This window comes from Rhodamnia argentea, chromosome 10 (assembly GCF_020921035.1).
Source record: "Rhodamnia argentea isolate NSW1041297 chromosome 10, ASM2092103v1, whole genome shotgun sequence".
Taxonomy (NCBI): domain Eukaryota; kingdom Viridiplantae; phylum Streptophyta; class Magnoliopsida; order Myrtales; family Myrtaceae; genus Rhodamnia; species Rhodamnia argentea.
Window position 1 is genome coordinate 14,927,449 of NC_063159.1, and position 22,392 is coordinate 14,949,840.

General features: G+C 38.4%; 2 protein-coding genes across 6 annotated transcripts; both read left to right on the forward strand.

Moving 5' to 3' along the window:
- On the forward strand, nucleotides 1-16,997 carry LOC115732914 (kinesin-like protein KIN-7O). 3 transcript variants are annotated; one of them, XM_030663602.2, is made up of 32 exons: nucleotides 1-345; nucleotides 524-613; nucleotides 842-960; nucleotides 2,232-2,345; nucleotides 2,432-2,513; nucleotides 2,729-2,796; nucleotides 2,913-2,987; nucleotides 3,066-3,211; nucleotides 3,307-3,409; nucleotides 4,860-4,940; nucleotides 5,080-5,148; nucleotides 5,252-5,311; nucleotides 5,394-5,555; nucleotides 6,439-6,495; nucleotides 8,231-8,458; nucleotides 8,533-8,598; nucleotides 8,683-8,826; nucleotides 8,936-9,040; nucleotides 9,889-10,038; nucleotides 10,285-10,398; nucleotides 10,485-10,571; nucleotides 10,650-10,853; nucleotides 10,940-11,110; nucleotides 12,171-12,377; nucleotides 12,494-12,583; nucleotides 12,676-12,813; nucleotides 14,236-14,333; nucleotides 14,687-14,765; nucleotides 14,869-15,033; nucleotides 15,152-15,271; nucleotides 15,359-15,430; nucleotides 16,510-16,997. In XM_030663602.2, the coding sequence occupies exons 1-32, from the start codon at nucleotides 222-224 to the stop codon at nucleotides 16,744-16,746; spliced, it is 3,825 nt and encodes a 1,274-aa protein (XP_030519462.2). In that variant the 5' UTR covers nucleotides 1-221; the 3' UTR covers nucleotides 16,747-16,997. The 3 variants fall into 3 exon arrangements, with proteins under 3 accessions (XP_030519462.2, XP_030519468.2, XP_048127638.1); XM_030663608.2 differs by having other exon boundaries at nucleotides 8,270-8,458; XM_048271681.1 differs by lacking the exons at nucleotides 1-345; nucleotides 524-613; nucleotides 842-960 and having other exon boundaries at nucleotides 2,254-2,345; nucleotides 2,427-2,513.
- Nucleotides 16,998-18,903: 1,906 nt separating this feature from the next.
- On the forward strand, nucleotides 18,904-20,520 carry LOC115732929 (transcription factor ORG2-like). 3 transcript variants are annotated; one of them, XM_048271682.1, is made up of 3 exons: nucleotides 18,904-19,312; nucleotides 19,646-20,029; nucleotides 20,158-20,520. In XM_048271682.1, the coding sequence occupies exons 1-3, from the start codon at nucleotides 18,947-18,949 to the stop codon at nucleotides 20,275-20,277; spliced, it is 870 nt and encodes a 289-aa protein (XP_048127639.1). In that variant the 5' UTR covers nucleotides 18,904-18,946; the 3' UTR covers nucleotides 20,278-20,520. The 3 variants fall into 3 exon arrangements, with proteins under 3 accessions (XP_048127639.1, XP_048127640.1, XP_030519477.2); XM_048271683.1 differs by having other exon boundaries at nucleotides 18,905-19,312; nucleotides 19,706-20,029; nucleotides 20,158-20,519; XM_030663617.2 differs by having other exon boundaries at nucleotides 18,910-19,312; nucleotides 19,643-20,029; nucleotides 20,158-20,509.
- Nucleotides 20,521-22,392: the final 1,872 nt, after the last annotated feature.

The window sequence follows — 22,392 nt, forward strand, 5'->3', positions numbered from 1 at the left end:
AAAAGGCTCGTATCTGTTCTATTGGGCCCAAAACGAACCGGCGGCCTTGGAAAGAAAATGGTACAGGCCTTCCATCATTTCTTTCAAAAAACGCAGGAAAGCGCTGAAAGGCGGGAAAATTGAAGAAAATCCCCAAATCAAAACAGCAGCGTCTCTCTCTCTTCCCCTCGTTCACACTGTTCACCGTCGCTCACTCTTCCTCACCTCGGCCGAGCTTGGGGATGGAGAGAATACACGTGAGCGTCAGGGCGAGGCCGCTCTCGCCGGACGATGCCGGGACCAGCCCCTGGAGGATCTCGGGCAACTCCATCTTCATGGCCAATCTTCCTTCCAAATTCGAGTTTGGTATTGTCTCCGTTCATTCTGTCTTCGCTCGGCGAGAATCGAATTTGTGTTCGTCTCCTGTAATTTAGCGCGAAGCCTGTAAAAGCTCGTTTGACGCTGTTCTTTTGTTATTTTTAGATAGAATATTTGGAGAGGATTGTAAGTCAGCTTATTTGATATTGCTCTTTCGTCATTTTAGATAAGATATTTGGGGAAGATTGTAAGACATTGGAGGTCTATGAATCCCGCACCAAAGACATCGTCGCCGCTGCTATTCGTGGATTTAATGGCAAGCTCTCTCAGCTTTCCTTCATTTGGTTGTGCAACTGATTCTATATTGGCTTTCAACCCTTTTCACTTGAATTGTTCGAAGTAGCACTTTTCGTAGGGATTCTTTCTGTCATTTTATATCGCTTGGGCAATGAAAGCATAAAAAATTTGCTTTGCAGCTGCACGTAGCTTAGAGCTTTGAAGTCCGGATTTAGCTCACATTTCGTATTATATTGCTGTCTTTTAGGAACTGTTTTTGCTTATGGGCAAACTAACAGCGGAAAGACACATACCATGCGGGGATCAGAGAGAGAGCCAGGAGTTATACCTCTTTCAGTTTATGATTTGTTCGATTCCATAAACAAGGTATACATTTTCCTGTGAGTCTCATATGATTTATGTCTCAAATCTTCACTGCTAGAAAAGTTTGATACATTACCAATAATCTCAGAATACGGCTTAAGTACACTACAAGTGCCAAAACTTGTGTATGGCGCTCACTTTAGTGTCAAAATTTTCAAAACGATTTCTTAAGTGTCAATTTTTTTGAAAAACAATCTTTTTAGTGCCAAAACTTTCAAAACGATCACTTAAGTGCCAATTTTTTTTAAAAACAATCATTTAAGTGTTAATTTTTTTTAAAAACGATCACTTCGGTGTCAACTCCACTAAGACACGTCATCTCAAATATTAATAAAAAATGGCACGTGTTGGATTTCTGACAAGCAACGTCAACTCAAATTGAAGTTGGCACTGAAGTGATGGTGTTTAGAGGAAGTTGGAACTTAAGTGATCATTTTTTAAAAGAGTTGGCACTTAAAGTGATCGTTTTGCAAGTTTTGGTACTAAAGCGAGCGCCGTACACAAGTTTTGGCACTTTTAGTGTACTTTAGCCCTTAGAATACCATTTCACTAAATTGTTAGCTCTAAGTATGCAGCTCAAAGCCTGTATTTCCGAAATTTTATCCTCAACCTCCTCGGATAAATTTCTGAAAAACTAATGTAAAATTTGGAATGCTTAAAACATCTCATAAATTCTCAACCAAGAAATGCTGCCACGGTGTCTAATGATCCGATTCTGGATTTGCAGGTTATGTAAATTGCAACAGTGAAATTCGCTTATGAATTGCTTATGCTGCATGTTCTTATTCCTGAAGTTGCCCGTTCCATGAAAGCTTAATTACTCGAAATATAGTTGTTGTTCTGAGTTATGTTAAGCAAATATTCATCGAGTAATAGGCAAAATGTTGACACGCTCAATAGTATTTCCGTTATCCTCTTCTTTTTATTACATAAAAAAGTTAGGTTCAGCAGTTTCTTTTAGTACGCTGTTTAATTTATCTTTGATTCAAAGGTGATTTTGGTGTATATCTCTTCCTTTATCTTCAATCCTATCATAAGTTTGGCTCGTGAAACTGAACATTTCCTTTCATTAAACTGTAGATTCTCTTTTTTTGAGTATGTTAAAAGCCTTACGGTGTTTACCTTTTCCAGTCTTTGAATTACCTTCTTTCATGAATTCCTCTTTCTCGTCCAATAGAGTAAGTACTGAGAAAAAAAAGAAAGATAACATGCATTCTCTGTGAGTTTTTAGTCTGATCTTTCTACATGTCACTTATCGTCCTTATAATACTCAGGAGGCGGGTCGTGAATTTTTGCTGCGAATGTCTTATATGGAGATATATAACGAAGAAATAAATGACCTGTTGGCTCCTGAGCATCGGAAATTGCAAATTCATGAAAACTTGGAGGTATGGATTTACTGTGTACTAGAGCGCTGTGTAACTTCTTTTATTAGTTCGTAAAGTTCATTTGGGAATCAACTTTGCAAGCTTAGCGGGGAATATATGTTGCTGGTCTGCGTGAAGAAATTGTTGCATCTCCTGACCAAGTCCTCGATTTTATGGAATTTGGAGAAGGTAACTCTCGTGGCATCATTACCTTTTGCTTCTGCGACTCCATCAATACGTTTGCAGATATATTATGATGTAGAGATTTGGTTTATTGCCTTTGAAACTATTTTCTCTTAAAAGGGAAATTATTAATTCTAGAGTGTAGATTTTATCAAAGCTTTTAAGGAAGGGGTCCTAACCTATTTGACATCCTGGGTACTGTTGCTTCTTTTACTATTCAGCTCATCGTCATATTGGAGAGACAAATATGAACGTGTACAGCAGCAGGTCTCACACCATATTTCGCATGGTAGATTCATGAACTTTTTTTTGTCCTTTTTTCACAATCACATGCTTTGCAAAATCCTTCCATATTCAGTTGTTTTATGGTGTAACCTTCAAATTTCTCACCATTACAACGAACAGATTATTGAAAGTCGGGATAAAACTGAAGATGGTGATGGTGGCAGTTCTTGTGATGCTGTCCGTGTATCTGTTCTGGTATGAAATTTTGTTTATCTTGTTAAATATGTACTCTTATCGATCTTTCCCTTTTGACGCCCACGATCTTTTATCTAGAATTTAGTAGACCTTGCTGGTTCGGAACGTGCTGCAAAAACTGGGGCAGAGGGTGTCCGTCTCAAAGAGGGATCTCACATCAACAAAAGTTTGATGACTCTGGGAACTGTGATTAAGAAGCTGAGCGAAGGCGCCGAAAGTCAGGGGTTAGTATCCAATTATTTCAGATAAAAGATTAGTTGGCAAATACCTTTTATAATATATATAGCTGGTGGGTTTATATTGCTCACTTTTGATGTAGGGGGCATGTCCCATATCGCGACAGCAAACTTACACGCATTTTGCAACCTGCTCTTGGTGGAAATTCAAACACAGCTATAATTTGCAATATCACGCTGGCGCAGGTTATGGTTAAAAAGTCATTTAGATTGCATCCTTGTGGTTTTTGAGTAAAAGTATCTTTCTCTACTAGCTCAGTAAGTATACGTTCTGTCAGAGTAGGATGCCGTACCAAAGTTTTAGATGATTGTGACATCGGTGGTTTTATCTCTCTTGTTGGATTTTATATGTCCTTGAAGCCAATTCTTGGTACGACTGGGTCAAGTTAGCTGGCCTGAAGACAATTGGGCCTTGTCTGGCCGGTTTGTGCATTGGTCTGGTTTAGTCATAATCTGGATTTAAACAAGGTTGAGAAGAGGGCAGATTTATTGTTACGCTTTGTGTTATGTGGGGTCTGGTAACATCTGACGACCCTTGATTAGTTTAATGCTATATTTTTTTCTATATAAAAATCTCATTCTGCAGCTGAGATTGTGTACCACTAGACTTGGTCTTCACAATGCATGTTGGCTGCCAGTGAGCTTTTCATTTGAATACAGGCCAAGAGTTTACATGTTTCATTTTGACCTGACCAAGTGCAAGCTGGTTCTGTGGTTGCTTCATGGTTCTACCGCATGAAACTCTAGGTCATCATCACATGGAATGAAAGGCCTTTAGTTGCCATATGATGTAAATTTTATAACTTGAAAGATGTGTCATGCATCGATAATGGCTTGACTGAGCTAATCTGTATCCTATAAAATTTGAATGGATTAGAGGAAGTGGTAACATTAGGTATCATGTAATTCCAGGTGTTCTAAGGGTAAAGTTGGCCATGTTGTGAATTTTTTGATTGACATCATTGAGTAGATCTAGTTAATCTGTAGCATCCGTGAAATATTAAATTTTCTGGACTTGTGCTCTCTATCATGGAGACATGTGTCTGCAGACTCAGTACAACTCATGATCCGTCAAACTCATCCACTTCTCTTAATTTGGTCTTAGCATTTGTTCGACCTGACTAAGAAATCATTCTTTCTGCCATTATAAGAGGATAAATAACAACTAAGGAAAATACACTAAATGTTTTGAAAGGATGTTTTGACTGTTCCTTGTGATACCGTTACTTTGAGCATCCTATGTGCAATTAAATTGTTGAAACCATGCAACTCATGCAGTGAAATGCATGAGTTTTTTATTATTAACTCCTTCAAGTTTCCTGCATTGGGAAATTTGTGTAGCCTTTCATGCTGAAGTACCTATTATTTAGAAGTTTTCATCGCAGGCATAGTTGCCGTGTAAGCTTGTCAAGGGTATGCATATCACTTAGACCACTACCATTTAATAACATTCTTTGTCAAATTCTATTTGCATCTCTTGTGATGATATTTGTTGATATGATATTTTTCTTTGTAGCAACTAAATGAACTCTTACATGAACACAAGGATAATTTCGTAAACTTTGGCGGACATTGCTTCTGATCATATGCAGCTTGCACATATCTGTCCTGCTTCATATCAATTTCTTTATTGCAGATTCATGCAGATGAAACAAAAAGCAGTCTCCAGTTTGCAAGCAGAGCACTTCGTATTACCAATTGTGCCCATGTGAATGAGGTCTCAATCCTAAGCCATTGGCTTCCTTTCCACTTGTAGCCTTTCATTTTTTTCCTTCCATTTGCATTTTTTTTCCTTTTGATGTGTTAAATGGTATAGGCCTTTGTTGCTTATTCTTTTAACCTTTCCTATGAGGCAGATTTTGACAGATGCCGCTCTGCTAAAACGGCAGAAGAAGGAAATTGAGGAGCTTCGAGCCAAATTGCAGGTTTACTTATTTGTCATAACTGAGATGGAGATGAATATAACATGCACTTATTTGCAATGATGACTTTGAAAATTGATCTTCTGATGCTACTGATTTTCTTCAGGGTTCACATTCTGAGCATTTTGAAGAGGAAATCTTAAACTTGCGGAATACATTACTGCAGGTTTAGTGTTGCTGCTTATGTTGTATAAATGTCATAGAAAATTGGGAATGTGATCTTTAAGTCACTCAAACTTCTTTAACAGACTGAACTGGAGAGGGAGCGAATCGCTCTGGAGTTGGAGGAGGAAAAGAAAGCCCAAGCTGAACGTGAGAGAAGGTTACAGGAGCAAGCTAAAAAAATTGAAAACTTGAGCTCAATTGTGTTGTACTCAAACAGGGAAGAGATTCGAGATAATTTCAAAAAGGTACTATACAGGTGGCATGCTGGTATACTGCATATACTTTGAATTCCCCGAGTTTCATGTTTTATTTGGCTAGCTCACTAGTACTTTTAATATTTTGTAGTTGTATTATAGCTACACAATGAAAGTTTTGAGTTCTTTGTATGAATCAGTACCATAGTTGAATTGGCATGTTTGGCAAAATATTCGTTTATGCACATGAAGATGGTTCATAGTTACGTATAGAAAACACAAGGTATGCCATGTCTGTGCTGTTTCTGCTGCTCTACGGTGAAGCAACAAGCTAATAATGCACGGCGTGGTCCTTTTGGTCAAAAGACAGATACAAATGCATACTTTAATGGCTTGTCCCCATTATAGCTGGGCAGTGCTGTACTTGGCTGGTTATATGCGATATAAAGTCCTAAAAATGACCTACAACTTCATTTTATGGGCGTTTTGTAGACCTATCTTTTCTTGTTAGCTTTGCTGATGAATAATCTATGCTTTAATCCTTCCATCAACGAATAGTGCAGCACTAGAGCGAAGAACACATGTCATTGAAAGACAGATTAGCAGAATGAAATGGTCACTGAGTATGATTTATGATATTGTTGTGAATGTATATATACCTGGCCTTTTAATATAGATCCCCACTCCCATCTGGCTTATTTTAGACAGTTGAGCCGGCTACTTGTAAGATAGTTGTCCACCACCCATGAATCACTTAGTTGTAGACCTCTGAAATTTTATCTGAAACATGCTCAAAACTCTCGTCTTTACCAGGAAACAAAGTGGAGTAGATCTAGGAGAACAATAATAGCTCAAGGCAACCTAATTATTCTTGTTGCAGATTATTAACACTGGTTTTCTTGCTTTGAAGAGATTTTCCTCATTGTGTAAGCAGGGTAAGAGGCGGGATACATGGTGCCCCAGCAATCTTTTGCGTGAGACGCTTACGAAGGTATTGCCTTCTGGATTGACAAGTCAATCCAATTTTCGATCAGTTGGCTTTTTCTCTCTAAATACATTAATTGACATTGTTTTCTACAATTTCGTGCATATTCCGCACTGCACCTAGCTAAAAGATAGAGGCATGACTGCATAGGAGGTAAACAGAGACTTGGAGTGGAATGATTCAGCAAAAAAATTGTGAATGGCAACCTGAAGAAAATTCATACGTAATTTTCCTAATATCAACCATATGCGGCATATCCTTAACAGTATTTATAGATAATATAAAAGGAAATTCAGTTTTCCACAAGCAGCTTAGATAATCTGCATTTTATGTCTAAAATTTGGAGGACTTCTTGACTGGTCTTTGAAACTTGACATGCAGTTAAGAGCCTGGGGCCTAGCTGTAGCAAATATCGAATATGAAATAGCTTCTTTAAAAAAACTTTGAAAGGCTTCTTGAATGTGAACTGACTGGAAATCTGAGCACAATACACCCGTGATGAGAGAGAGACTTCTTTTCTTGCACATGGAGCCATCTTGAAAAAATTCTGGGGATACAGCCAAATGCTCAAACCTGGTGGCTTTAATATAGATTGTGTCGAAAGGGAGCAGTTTATTAGCTTTACTACCATAATGTTTACCGGACATCCCATTCACGGTTGTAGTTGTATTTTGACGGTAAAGACAGATACGCAGGTTGTATCATGTATATGAAGCATAGAGAGACTCACTACAGTAGCTTTTGGAACAGCAGGACCAAAATGCGAATCGGCAACTACGTCATATTAGATAGGCTAATTTGATGCAAGTAAAAGATTTGTGTAAGTTGCTAAACCAAATTATCTAAGATCTCACTATCTAACTGGTAAATGACAATGATATCAACACAGAAAATCCGGCAGAAGAATACTAGAAGTGCCAATATTTGTGTACTGCGCTCATTTTAGTGCCAATATTTTTTTTTGGGTCACTTAAGTGCCAATTTTTTTGAAAAACGATTATTTAAGTGCCGACTCCGGTGAGGTCCCCGGAATTGGCACTTAAGTGATCGTTTTCTCTCTAATTTGGCACTAAAGTGATCATTTTTTGGATCACTTAAGTGTCAATTTTTTTTAAAAAGCGATCATTTAAATGCTAAGTCCGGTGAGGTCGCCGGAATTTCTTGCCGTTGGCACTTAAGTGATCGTTTTTTCTCCGATTTGGCACTTAAGTGAGCCGGCGAAAAAAATTGGCACTAAAGTGAGCTCCGTGCACAAATATTGACACTCTAGGTGTTTTTCTGCCAAGAAAATCCTTAGTTGTGAAGTATGGTCATTTAATAAGACAAATGGTCAGAACACAAAAACTTTGGCCTTAAAGTATGTATACAGCAACTGCAGTTTTTCTAGTTAACGCCTAGTAGATTTGGTGTAAGGACTAAGGACTTTGCCAACTCAAGTGCTTTTGCAATATCCTTCCTTCTTTCTTTGTTTCCCCTTTGTTTTACTTTTGTTCTTTGGGGTTTGGGGTTGGGGTTGTCTGGAAATTAAAGGGTGGAAATGAAGTGGAAGTGACTCTTAAGGTATGAACATGATAAGTAGCCAATTTCCATCACATGTAATTCTCAGATTTGTTTCTTTTACCGCTCTTCTTTACATTTTCTCACCCGAATTTTCTTGTTGCTTCATGATTCTTTCTAGAATCAAGTACCATTGCCCTCATATCCCCTTGCTTTACTTTAAGTTACTTACCTTCAATATTAGGCTTACTCCCTGCCTGATTTGAAGGATTCTCCTCTTAAGCCTGGACGAGCTAAGCAGGATATCGGTCCACTTCTGCCTTTTGAGAAGTTACTTCAAGACACTGAAACTAACACAAACATTTTTAGCAATCGGAAGAGAGTGGAAGACTCTAGTCTTCCTCATCCACGAGCTCTGCAGCACGTGACTAACAGGAGGAAAGCAACAGTCAAAAATAAAAGTGCACCTGTGGTTTGTGAAAAGCCTTTCAGTTCATTAATGTATGTCCTTTTCAATAGCAACGTCTAAAGCTTGTATTGTGGCAGGTCATAAATGAGTCTACAGATATCCATGCAAAGTATGAGGATTTGTTGATGGAATCTGAAGCTCAGGTAAATCTTTGCATCTGCTTCTTTCCCTCTATTTTGTCGCTTGCTTTTTTGTCACATTTTCCTTTCCTCTCTGGCATCATACAGCGAATTTCCAGTGCTATACAAATCGATTGCTTAACGAGAATACTTACTGAAGCCAAATTGGTGTCATATGTAAAACAAGAAAATAATGTTACATGTCCTAGAGAGCCAGAGGCTCATCTTGTGATTGAGCAACTCCAAGATCAGGTATCCAATTTCTTTCTCCTATATATTTCTCATTCTGTGATTCTTTATACAGTCCAATCACGGTCAATTTTCTGCCACATTCATCTATTCTGTCGTCTTTACATTCTAGATCAAGGTTTTGGAGATAGAGAAAACTTTGGGCCAGAAGAATTTGGATAATTATGTTGAGATGGCAGCAGAAAACAAATTATTTGCTGAGAAGAAGTTTGAGGAGGTATTTACTTATTTGTTTGCAGCATACACTACCTGTATTTTCATCCTTTTTTATACCAAAATGAAAAGTCTATGTATGGGCTAAGCAATTCTCCAGTAGTGTATTTAGCTTGAAACAATCGTTAAGTGAAAGGTGAGGAAAGTCGTAAGCTTTGTGAAAATTAGAATGGAAAATGGAAAAGGAAAGAATGTTAGGCACTTTCATAAATGTACAATTATCGTATGAGCTAAGCATTGTGGATAAACTAAGAAGGGGAAGACATCACCAAAAGGGTATCACGATACGTGGGTCCTTAGATAATACGTAAGCATAAACAAGGGAAGGACAGAGGGCCCCTTCCTTGGTATGTCCATCAAGTATGCTCTCAGCTTTTAGTAGGGTCATCCCTTACGTCAAAGACCAATTTGTGTGGATGAGTTATGTATATGCTGCATGCGTCGAGCATACTTTATGTGTTCATGTACCTTTCTTTGATTTGCTGCACAACTGAAATTCTCAGGCGCACGCTTGTGCTTGTATGTCTTGCATAGTGATGCCGCACCTCATTCTGCAAAGGAAGTTCCGTAGCTTTTATAATTTCATAGCATGTTTCAACTTCTATGATTTTTACTAGATGCTTCACTGTCTTATTTTCTGTTGGATGGGATGTCATTTTTAAAGCTTCGTGAAGAACTTCTTAGTGCACATAAGGAGGCAAGGACGGCTCAAGAAAGACATGCTTACAATGCATCTTTGGTGTCAAATAATGCATGTTGCTGCTTTCCTATTTCTGCGATCTAGGGATATTGGCATTGTTCTTGCTGCACAATGTCCTCAAAACAGAAACTGAAACTGTTTCTCTTCTTCAGGAGGGCAACTTTGACTCTTTGGTTGAGCTTTCCATGGAAGTTCAAGATATAATGATTGAAGTCCAAAATTTGCAAAATTATGTAGATGGCGCCTTTTCACTTATGGATGAAGTTTTCCAGAGTTTTTTCAGTGTGTCAAGCACCCTTCTCGTGAGTACTTGTTGCATTTTACCATCCCAAAAGAAACATTTATTGAATTCCAAGTTACTCACCTACAAATTTTGGTGCACATTCAGCCCCATAACCTGAATAGTGGCAGTTTACTCTCCTGAATTTTAAGATCTCCTGGCACCTGGAGTAGACATTCTATTGATTTATCCTATCCGAATTTAACTGAAAATAAATGCCCTTTTGTGCTATTGTGGCCTGTATGTATAAGTGTTGGGTTGAATGCAGGATATCAAGACCCTTTCAAGTCAGACATCTCAGCAACAGAAATTAGTTACCATTCACCATGGGAGGTTGCATGATTACGTCAAGGAGAAAGTTTATAAACTCGAGAGTGAGAAGGTGCTGTACTTCTTCTCTAGGAAAATATGATAGTCGCTATTTGGTTGGTCTAAATTATTTTCTCTGAAACTGAATATGAAATGCAGATTCTTTCGCAAGATTTCTCCGATGGTCTCCAGAGGCAAATACAAGAATTGAAAACTGATGCTGAAAGTTCTGAAAGTGCCTTGGCGGTAAGTTTGGACTCTTGATATAATGCGTGGGCTTCGGTATATTGCTGCACATTATCCAAGTTGTTGGTCTTTACATAGGAACTCAGGGAGCAAACAGAGTCAGAAAAGATAGAACTTTTATCCCAAATACAGAGTCTTCAAAAGGAAATCTCATGCTTATCCTCATCCACCTTGGCGAAAGAAAGGGAGACTATGAGGAAAGATCTGGATAAAACAAAGTTGAAGTTGAAAGAGATTGAATTCAAGCTGAGGAATGCTGTCCAAGAAAGGACTAAGCTTGAGGTGTCACGCGAATTAATTTTTTTTTTCTTTTTTTTTTTTAGTTTTCTGCAAATAACAGGATCACTCATGGACTCCCGCGCCATCAGGGTGAAAAAGCATCTGCTGAGCGGGAGATAAAATTATTGCATGGTCAGAAGGCTCTTTTAGAAAGGGATATCAATAAACGGGAGTCACTTGCTGGGAGACGGCGTGATTCAGTTGCAATTGATGCCAAAAGGTCTAAGGGCCACGTTGTCCATATTGACCAGACAATGCAGGTGCTAATCATCCAAACTGTCACTTCACTTATGCATTCTGCATACTTGCAAGCCGGCTATGGATGGTTATGGATTAACGTTCTGTTTCCCCTAGTCTGTCAAAATTCACAAGTCAATGGTCCTGGTTTTCTTTTTGGGTGGGGGGTACAAGATGAAACAAACGACACTTATAAATATTTCTGCTTGGGATAGAATGAAATTCAGTCCTATTCCCAATTCCCTTTGAGTTTGTAACCTGTTTAATTGATAGTTCTCTGCTTGCCACCATATACTTGTTGGGTTGAATTTTTGTTGGCGGAGTCGTCCTATGAAAGAGCTAGTTATGCTTCTTGACTGTTTGGCCATGTTATGGACAATCGTTTCCTTCTTTTTGTACAAGCACAAATTATCTTGGTCTTGATTTGACAAGTGGTCAAGGCTACCCAATGTGTTGATGCTGTGTGCGAAATGTTTCTTTAGTTTTTGATGAGTTGCAATGTACTCTGACCTTTTGTCTGCTTGTGATTCCCTTGACTGGATAATGTTCATCTACACCTTTTGTCTGGTTTAGATTCGGAATGTAACCAATAGCTTTCTGTGTGCGGTAATTCACATGATGCTCTTTGGTAAGCAAAATAAACTTGGCAACTCTACATGGATGGGGATGCATCTGTCACGATGTTCATATTTCTAACTAAATGCTGATGAATTACGGAATTTGTTATGTATCTCTAGCTGATTATCTTCTTGAATAAACTTATTTTAGAAGACAGATTTTTATATTTTCCCTTTATTTACATCTTATGTGCATTTGTACGTTTCTGGTGGTGCAGCTTATTCCTCAATTGCACTTCTTCTGACACCCTAATTTCATATAGCACAACTTTATGAATTGTATTAGAGATTTTCTGAATGAAATCTTGTGGAGGCGATCCCTAAAGTTGTTCAATGTTCCCATTTAAGTTCATTTTTGGCATTTTGAGCTTCAAAGTCATAACATTATACATTGTGGGAGAATAGAAGAAGCTTCAAACTGACGGATTTTGTCAATTTGTTCCTCTCTTCTGATTGTAATATTCAGGAAGAGTACAGAAGGTTGGAAGTTCTTGCATTTGAGATGGAAGCGACTATTGCCTCCTTAGAAGAGGAATTAGCAGCTGCATGTAAGGAAAAGGATGAAGCTATGTCTAAAAGCGAGAGTTTGGCCTTGGAATTGGAAGTTCAATCTCAAAATATGAGCACGCAAAGTTCAGAATTAACAGGGTTGCGGGAAGAAATTTCGAAGCTTGTAAGCTTTGACAGCTCTTAGTTTTGACTCCAACTTTTTGTTTATGGTGAAATGAAGTGAATTTCTGAGCTCCACCTTATCTGCCTCATATGGCATCTTATCCTGTCCCTTTCCAGAATGGAAAATTGGAAGAATCTCAATCTTATCAGCAAAAGCTGGAAGCATCAATCAATCAGTTGGTAAATGAAAAGGAAGAGTTAGCTATGGTAGGAACATAAAGTTGAGTCACAAGCAAAATGTGTCCAATTAAGGTGTTTCTTGAAGTCGGCTTCATTGCTTTGTACATTGGCGTTTGCAGCAACTTACAGATTCCCTGCTAGAGATGGAGGAGGAGAAGGCTATATGGTCTGCTAAAGAGAAAGCTAGCATTAAAGCCATTGAAGAAAAGACTAAGTTGTCTGCAGAGATTACATCATTATCCACAGAACTGTCTGAGGTAACATATAATAACTATTTTCTTATGGAAGTTTCAATTTTGCATGAATCTCCTTGGAATGTGTAGTTCAAAACATCTTGGGTAGCTGTAACTTCTATGTCTTTTTGTATATTTCAAATCAAGAATGCTTTCACTCCATCAACATGATTTGCACTGTACATTGAGACAGCTAAGCCCTTGAGAAGGGGTACTTACATTTCTATACTCATGAGAGTAACATTGGTCAATCCAAGTGAGATAATAGAGTGGGAAGTCTCATTTTAGTGTTGAAAACATTTAATATATCCGTGATCTATTCTTTTCGCTAAAAATACTATTGAGAAAAGTGCAACATTAGTAAGTGTAAAAATCATCTCCATCAAGATGGTCACTATAGTTCACTTTGTTTGATAGTGTAATAGTTATATGAGTCAGTGCAGGAGCTGAATATTTTCTGTTTCTCTTTTTGGCTGGCACTGGTCCCTAAACACTCACGAACAAACTATTGTTTGACTTCTAAATTGTGTTTCTTAAAAGTGTCAACTTAAACTTTAGATTGCTTTCAAATTATGTTATCTGTTTTTTTCTCTTATTTTTGTCACGCACTTTCTGTTCACTCAGCCTATGTTGGACAAACACTATAGATCGAGAATTAGTACATTAAGTAGTGCTCCAACTAGGGGTTGCAATTAGAGTGATGCTTAAGTTTGGGGAAAGAACATTCAACAGTTGCACAAAAATTTACTGGGGTGCTAGTTATTATCCCTCAAAGTAAAACCTACAAACTTTTTCTTCAATTGTTATGTATGGAACTGAATTAACATCCTGGCTGGAATGGCAAAAAGTGTTTTGGTTAGAGGTCTTTTGTCTTTTGTGTATGTGAAATTACATTTTTTTATTTAAATTGTGGATGTATCTAATTTATCGCAATAGTTGTATTTTGTTAAGTTTCTAAATTGATAAGTTGAAACACCCGGACAATACATATAACAAATAGGTAAAACCGAAATTCCATTGACTCAATAAAATTTGTAGAAATAGTCTGAGAAAAACTGGCGACATGACAACTTTAAATCAAATAATTATACAACTGAGGATAATTGACGGGCGCTGATGCTTTCAAACTACAGTTTTTAAGAGGTTAACTAATATAGGGTAAATTTCTTAATGACTTCCGGAAGGAATTCCGTTGACACTGAAAGAGGGGAAATAAATGCAAACTTCATTTGTTCTTTGTTGAAGGCATCGATTTTCATTTAACTGTCTTTCCCTATGAGGCAACTTCATTTTTGTGTGAATTTTGAAGAATGCTAACTCGGTCATGCACATTACATCTGACATTTTCTTTATGTGTTATGCACATTTAGGATTAATTGGACTACATGTGTCACTTTCCTATGGAGATTCTCCATCTCATTTGATCCCTTTTATCTGTAATCTAAGGCAAAGAATGAACTTGAATTCTCTAAGGAGCAATGCAAAGTCCTTGGAGAGCAATTGAAACTCAATGAGGAAGAGACAGAACTGGAGAGAGAGCACAGGTTTGTCTCAATCATTGTTCTTTTAATTGAGTTCCATGGGGATACTTTTCAATCTTGTCATGTGCCGCTTTGAGCACTATTAATTTAGATGTCATCCTATTCTTCTTTAGCTCAAAAAGCTGGGCAAAAGAATGTTATTAACTGCATCTTTTTTTTTTTTTTTTAAGATTCTTCCCCTGTTAATGGGAAACATGGCATTTTATAGATTGTTAATTTTTTGAACAATGAAGTTGCTGCTCCATTATGAGCTTATGTGTTTAGGTGGCCAGTAGAAAGGTTTAGCTTCCAGAGAATCAAGCCTCTTTCATCCGTTTCACCGATGTTGATGTTTCAGTTATTCAACTTATCTGCAGTATGAAGAAGACTTTAGACATTGAACGATTGAAACATGCCCTCGAGTTGGCTGATGTGGAGAATAAACATTCCCAAATCGTAAGCACTGACTTATCTGTTCTGCAAATTTATGGATGGAAACGTTAAAAGTTGCACGGTTGCATTCGATGGTTTTCAGGCTAACTGGTTCTTTTCCCTGCAGAAGATGAAGTCAGAACTTGAGACCATAAATTTGGAGTATAATGATGCTTGCCAGAGAGTAAATAAGCTACAGATGGAGCTGAACATTCTTAAGAAAGAAAAGGAAGATCTTTTTATCAAACATAAAGAGTTAGAAACTGGAACAGATCTGGCAAGTAATCTGCAGGTTAGATTGTTCAGAAAGAGTAGCCTCTAAGATTTACTCGCTCACTAAGATCAGATTATGCTGTAAGTTTTCAGTGTTCATTGCATACTCTTTATTTTTTTTGTTTTTCTGTCCTCAGAATCTCAAGAGCCAACTTCACAACATAACAAATGAACGGGATAGGTTGCAGACTCAATTAGAGGAGCAGCAAAGGCACATGGCTGAACTTGAATCCCTGAAAATAAGTCAAAATGCCAAGGTAGTTTGATGAAAGTGCTTGAGCATAGGTAGCATTTAATTGGCATGTAAAGGATCAGAAATTACAGGGTGATGTGTTTTCTTTCAGATATCTGAGGCCCAAGTTCAAGCAGATATATTGTCTGACAGAATTTCCACTATGGAAATAAAGCTGCACACTGTAAGTTTGCCCACTGGGGATGCCTGCCCTTTAGATTTTTGCTCATTAACTTGGTATTCTTGTATGTAGTAGATCTCAGGATTGGAATGTTTAATAGCTACATTATGTAGGATGTGTGATATTCAACAACTTATATAAGTCCACAACACCATACAGTATGCTACTGGCGGTTGAGGTCTGAGATTCCTGGAACAACTTGCTCTACGTTAGCCTTGTCATATACGAGTACGACAGGTTAATAATCAAATCATAATGTATAGTGTGAAATTGGTAGAAGTACAACTTTCACATAACGGAACGTATTATGTGGTTCAATTGGCCTTACCAGCTTTGTTGGTTATATCATTACTCTCTTTTGTCTATTTAGTCTTGCTACTTTGTGTCTTATTATTCAGCAGAACAATCATCCATTCCCTCCTTTTAGATGGTGTACAATGTACATGCTTTTCCTTTGGGGGCATTGGGGGTCAAATTTGGTGTATAATTTCGATATTCACACTCGCATAATATATTTTGATTAGAAAGCTTAAATCCCTGAAATCTTTCGTCCATCCACTCTGATTGGGAGTTGCTGTATCCTCATTAAGGTGGAAAAGTGTTTTCAACATATTTGTATTGTTTCTTGGTTAACGCTTTGAGCTCTGCTCTGGAGTTGGCAATTGGTGCATAGGTAGATTGTGGAGATACTACCTCTGCTAAATTGTTGGATGGCCCTTCTAGCTTTTCCATTTTCCCGCATTAGTTTTACTTGATTTTCGCAGCATCTTTTGGCAGAAACAAACACCTAAGCTTGGTGGAAAACTGGAAATGACTTGTGCTCCAGCTTCGTAACATATGGATTTTATTGTTAGTATTATACTTCTGCTAAGTTGTGAGGTGATAAGGGTCTCAGGGTTTTATGTATTTCCTGTTCAGAATGTAGACCCTTTTTTTTGCCTAGAATATTCAAAACAAGAGGGCAGGAACAATGATAGAAAGGGTTGTCTGCTTCTTGTTTAGTTGCTCCGGCTAAAAGCTTTTAACTTTACAAGTATCACAATTAATTTTTATTGTTATCTGATTCGTATGGGAACAAACAGCAAGAAGTCAACAATGGCAAGGAAAAAGCAAAGTTGAGGATGAGACTACGGGGGACACAGGCAAAGTTGGACGCCATGAGATATCGATGCACCGAAGCACTAAATGAACAAGACCTGATGAACAGAAAGTACGAGGAGGCTTCAGGAAAGCTCAAGGATCGTTTGGCATCGTACGGCATTGAGGTCCTCAACCTCAAGAAACAGCTTGCTGCTGCCAAGGGACATGTTCAGCCATGACGCCTGCACTGGTCGAGGTCGCATCACTCTATTACATGCTTGTAGTTTTCAGGTGACCGTTGAGAGTCTTCGAAAACGATTCAGGAAAGTTTAGATGCCCAATTGTACAGAGTAATTCTTACTTGCCTGTACGTGTAAATACTAGATGTAAATTTCTAAGTTCTGAAATAATTTGTCTGGAATGGTGGAATAGCAACACCTCTCTCAATCGGATAGATATTATGTCACTCAAATCGGGGTTGGTAAATTGATGTGAGATTCGATAATACTGGCTATAGTATGCAAAAGGTTAAACATTTGAAACTTCCACAACGCTTAGATTCATATATGATATTCTCTAGTTTTTAATAATACAATAATATTTTGGAGCTTGGCTAAAAGTTAAAAAAAAAGTTAGTTTTGACATTTTTATAAGTTCAACCTAATAATCTTGGCACAGAAAACTTATCCCTTTTTAGGACACGGAACAGTGAAGTGGCAAGCAAGAAACTGAAGGCTTCTTCAAAACTTTTTGTTTTCTTTTCCCAGCTTCGTTCAATTGGGAAGCTAGAAAATATGAAATAAGTACATTAGAGTCTTAAAACCTATCACGAAAGACAATTGAAACTTAAAACTTTGAAAAAGTATAATCTAGTCTTAAGACTTGTCAAATTGGTGTACTCAAGACCTTCCGTGTGCTCCATTTAACTTGGCTTACGGAAAATACTTATATAGCCTTTTTATTATTTTTTTCTCCTACTTGGCGATGACGGGGTTAAAAACATGAAGTATTAGATCAAAATGATATCATTTTGGTCATAATATGATTTTTTAGTAATTTTATTTAAATCATGATAAAATAAGCTAACTTAAAAAAAACCACAAAAAATGGAACAACAACTGTTGCCACCGCCACCTGCCCAGCAATGACAGGGCGATGACGGGGCGATGACTAGTTGGAATCGCAGATTACAGGCCCTTGCTTAGATCTGGGCAAGAGCCTTGCTGGCCCTTCCCAGCCAGCCAATTTTCTAACAGGTAAATCTTCTCTTTAGCAAATAATGGGTGACATGGAGAACAATGCCAATTACACTGCAGAAAGGGATGAAGGATGAATTGCATTAATTGAGGAAGCAAAGAAGCATCCATCTCTTGTTGGACGTGATTCGCGAACTACCCGCTAAAGAAGTGGAAGGTTGAATTATTTTTCTTCCATCATAGATCAATCCCTCCTAGAGACATTAACCTCTCCAGGAAGTTGGGGATCTAACCAGTGCCAATTTTGCAGTTGGGTAAAAGCTCTGTTGTCCTGACGAGCACCTCATGTAGATGTCGGCACCGGAAACTGTAGGAAGGATATTTCCCTAAACAAGACCGACGATGCTTTGAACTTAGGATTTGATGCTTCAAGGAAAAAAGATTCTTGTCAAGTCCAGACAAGGAATTCCTCTGGTATTATTAATATTTGCTGTTCTTTAACGCAAGCAAGAACGAGGAGAATGCGTGCTTACTCGTGACATGGCAATTCATGCACGAGAATTAAGGTCGTAACCTCGTTTTGTGCTCGTGCTTTGGTGTGCATGGCGTGCGCTCTTCACGAGTCACCCTCTTTTCTTTTTTTTTCCCTTCCTTTTCCCAGTTCTTTTACCAAAAGAAATATAAAATGAAACCAGTAAGGAATATTAATACGATGTGAACAATTGCAAAAGATATCAAATTCCCTTTGGGTTGACAAACCATTCGGGAAAATACTTGATAATACAAAACGGAAAAAGGGATTCCATCTTTATCATTGCAAACGTTAATAATTTTGTGTTGGGTCACAAAAATAATTTCTAGTGATTACCATCAACATGGGATGAAAGGTGACTCCAACAAACTCAACACGTGTATGTTTATGTTTGGTTCGTGTATGGCGTGTTTAACCAAATAAATCAAGAAAAAAAGTGGTCGCGTATGGACAGCGTATGGACAGTGAAGTGAGTGCAAGAGGCTTAACCCGAAAGAGATCCCTCCCATTTATGCTTAATCAATCCTAATTATATCAACAGATTAGTCATTTTCACCCAATACATTATGCCATTAATCTTTAGCTCAGGTCCTTACCGGAAGTTCATATTATAAGCAATTGATCATCTCACCTTTAGTCATCTTTCCCCAATAAGTTACGCCATTACTGTTTAGCTGAGGTCCTTAAGGGAAGTTCATATATGAGCAAGCCATGATCATCCACCTTCTTGTAGATCTAAATATATCAGAAACCTCCAGAAGAATTGGGCCACAAATGTTGTCTTTCCCTCCTAGTGTTTGGCCCTACGTGGATTCAACAAGCCAAGAACAAGAGAACTACATGCGCAGAGAAGCCCACCCTTGCTCTCCACCACCTCCTCTCCATTTGCCGTTCTCATCACCATCTCCGGATGCGGAGCTAGTACTCGAGCATCTCGATATCCCGTTCGCGGCGATGAACGGCGAAGCCGGGGTGGTCAAGAAGCTGAACCACAACGCCAGGGAGCGCGACCGGCGGAAGAAAATCAACGGTTTGTACTCCACACTCCGTTCGCTGCTCCCGTCTGCTGATCAAACGGTAACCCTCAAGTTCTGTATCTGCAAGGAAGTTGCTAGGGCTAGTCTTTTATTTCCTTTCCTTTTGCCAAATAAGGAAAAAGTGAGAGAGAGTATAATAAAAGAGTAGCAGCCAGTGGAAAGTATCGTTGATCACATATGAACCCTAGTTTTTGTGCTATTGCCTAAATCCTTAACGTATAACTTGATGTTCTATGCTTTTTATTTATAGCTTCTTCAACTTCAAGTCAGTGCATACTCAGTTATATATCAGTATTGGGTCAGGAGAAATTAAAGGAAGGCACCTAAAATTAGGTTTTAACAAGAGTTAGATCTCGTCTTTTTCCCGTAGAAGAAGTTGAGTATTCCGGCGACAGTGTCCCGAGTGCTGAAATACGTACCGGAACTGCAACAGCAAGTGCAGATACTCGCTCAAGAGAAGGAAGAACTTCTGTCGAGAATTAATGCCGCCCAAGGAAGCGAGGATTGCACTCACCAAGAAACCGGCAAAGGAAAAGGCGCAATTCCCAATTCGGCTCCATCTATTTCGACAAATCATTTGAGCGAGAGCGAGGTCGCAATCCAAATATGCACAACAAAGGTCGCGACTCAGAATACTACTGTCGACTTCTCCGAGATCTTGCTTAACTTGGATTATCATGGTTTTCCTCTCATAAACGCTTCGACGTTCAAGTCATTCGGAGGGACGAGAACAACCTTCTGCAATCTACACGTTCAGGTACTTTGGTTAGTTCACTGTCAGCTTCTTTAATCATAACCAAAACTTTGCAATTTCAAATTCTTTACATGGTATATGGATAGATCAATTGGCATGCTTTTTGAAACATGATCATTTGAAATGTGAAGGTTGAGAGAAGTTGGGGGATGGAGTGTGAGGCTTTGAAGGAGATACTGTTGGCGTTATATGATCAGAAGGGAAGGGAAGTAAAATTCCTGAGACAACACGAGAATCTTGTAATAATGTAATAACAGTCCCGCCATTACTATTTAAATTCGTCGATGAAGCCTTCGACCAGGTAGGTGTTCTGATTATGCATTGGCAAATATTATATGAGTAGTTTTACCCAAAAAAATAAATAATTACATAAGTTAGGTAAACATTTATTTGATCTATTTAATAACACTAAGTCCTTCACAACTAGATGTCCTTTACACATCGAAATTGGTTTATATAGTCCACTAATGGTTATACATGATACGACCGTGGAGCAAATTTCAATTATGAGAAGATGTTGGTTACTCACGAAGTAATTTTCTTCCTATTCCCAAACACCTCACAATCATTTGGTACACTACATCTACGGTGAATTTCAAAATACGAAAAATGCATAGTGCGAGACCGTATAATATACCAACAAAAAAAAAAATTTCCCACGGATTTTACAGCGGCTAATAAACATGTCAAATGAGGACCTTCGTCGTTTGACGTTCCCCTAACGTCTTCCAACTCCATCTTGACCCAACGAAACCCTAGCCAGGAAAATATCAATTAACCAACATCTTGGGTCGGCCTTAGGTCATCTACTTTGGACAGTGAAAGCAACAAAATAGTAAATTGGGACTCGGATCCATCATTAAATTAAGACATCCAAACTGACGATATTTAGACTTTATTTATGGCATCAAGCACCATCATGTTGCATCACACAGTCCCTAACAAAAAGCTTCACATTAATTTAATGAGATCGATTTGCAAACATTAGCGTTGCAACGTTTGTGTGTATATCAGAATCTGTACCTTGGAGTTCTCGCAAGTTTGAAAGCCATTAGAAATTGTAAACCTCCTTGATTTATTCTGTACCCGCTTTATTTTCTCCATGGTGAATAAACTTACTTCAATATCGTGCTGTTCTTTCTTGATTCCTAAATTGAAGGAACCTAGGAGTAGTATCTATCCTCGTACGTCGTAATTGTCCTTGTTCAATTGCCAAGTTTGACAACCTTATTGTGAGTAACTTACCTTAGTTACATGGTAAGTTACTATCAAAAACCGATTTAACACGTCTCTATGAACATTCTTTTAAATGGTCCGACGGTCAAAATTAAAACTTCTTTTATTCCATGGCTGGGATTGTGCATCGGACCGATCCCATATCTAGGTGTGCTGGACCACATAATTTCCCCCAAAAGTGATGGGTGGATATATAGATGTTCGATTAAATGGGTCTCTCAAGGCCCAGGGCATTTGAAAAAGGCTTTTCACGGATCGGTCCATTTGGAAAAGGCCTTTCACGGACCGGCCCATTTTCATTGCGTGCTTCCGCTGACAAAAACAATATATGTCACGCTGCGATCTCATCATTCTGGTGGTCATATACCACTAAAATCTTCAAAATCAAATCCCTCTTCGTACAGATAGAACTACGACCCTGTTGTGATTGCAAGATGATAATCAATCCTAAAGAGAGAATAGAAAACTTGACACAATGTGCATCCCTTGCTAGACATGACATTAAGACCCATCAAAACTATTTATCCATAATAACCAAATCTAGCTCCCAATTGCCCTAATTTCCTGGGAACACATCGAAACCGATAGCGATTTCATTATCTTAGATTGGAAGAGAATTCGAATGCTACTATTAACTCGAACAAGGTATATGTGCATCATAATTGAACGTATCTTTTTACTAAGCGTGTTAAATAACCATTCTTGAGACATTAGTCGAAATCCATTGTTCAGTCCATCATCTTCGTAGAGAATGATTCCCATCTCGAATTCCGGCAAAAATTGGGGACACACCTGCCTATTTATGTACAGTAGAATCTTGTGATGATAAAAATCAAAACCCTACGTCCTCGTACGGACAACGCGTTCCCCCCTATATTGTTAGCTTTCGGCATCGTTCTTTATCGTTATCCGGATATTGCTCTCCTGCCTTTTGCTTTTCTTGGTATGAAAAACAAGCAGGTGCAACGTACTTTGCCACAAGTGCACCAACACTGGAGTCATGGAATTACTTAATTTAGGTACGACTCGTTAAATTTTTGTCATTCGAGGTTTGGCCACACGTACGGGTTTCAGTCCCACATAAATTTAACACGGAGCCAGTTACTGCGGTGTCGGCCAGCAGGCTCCGT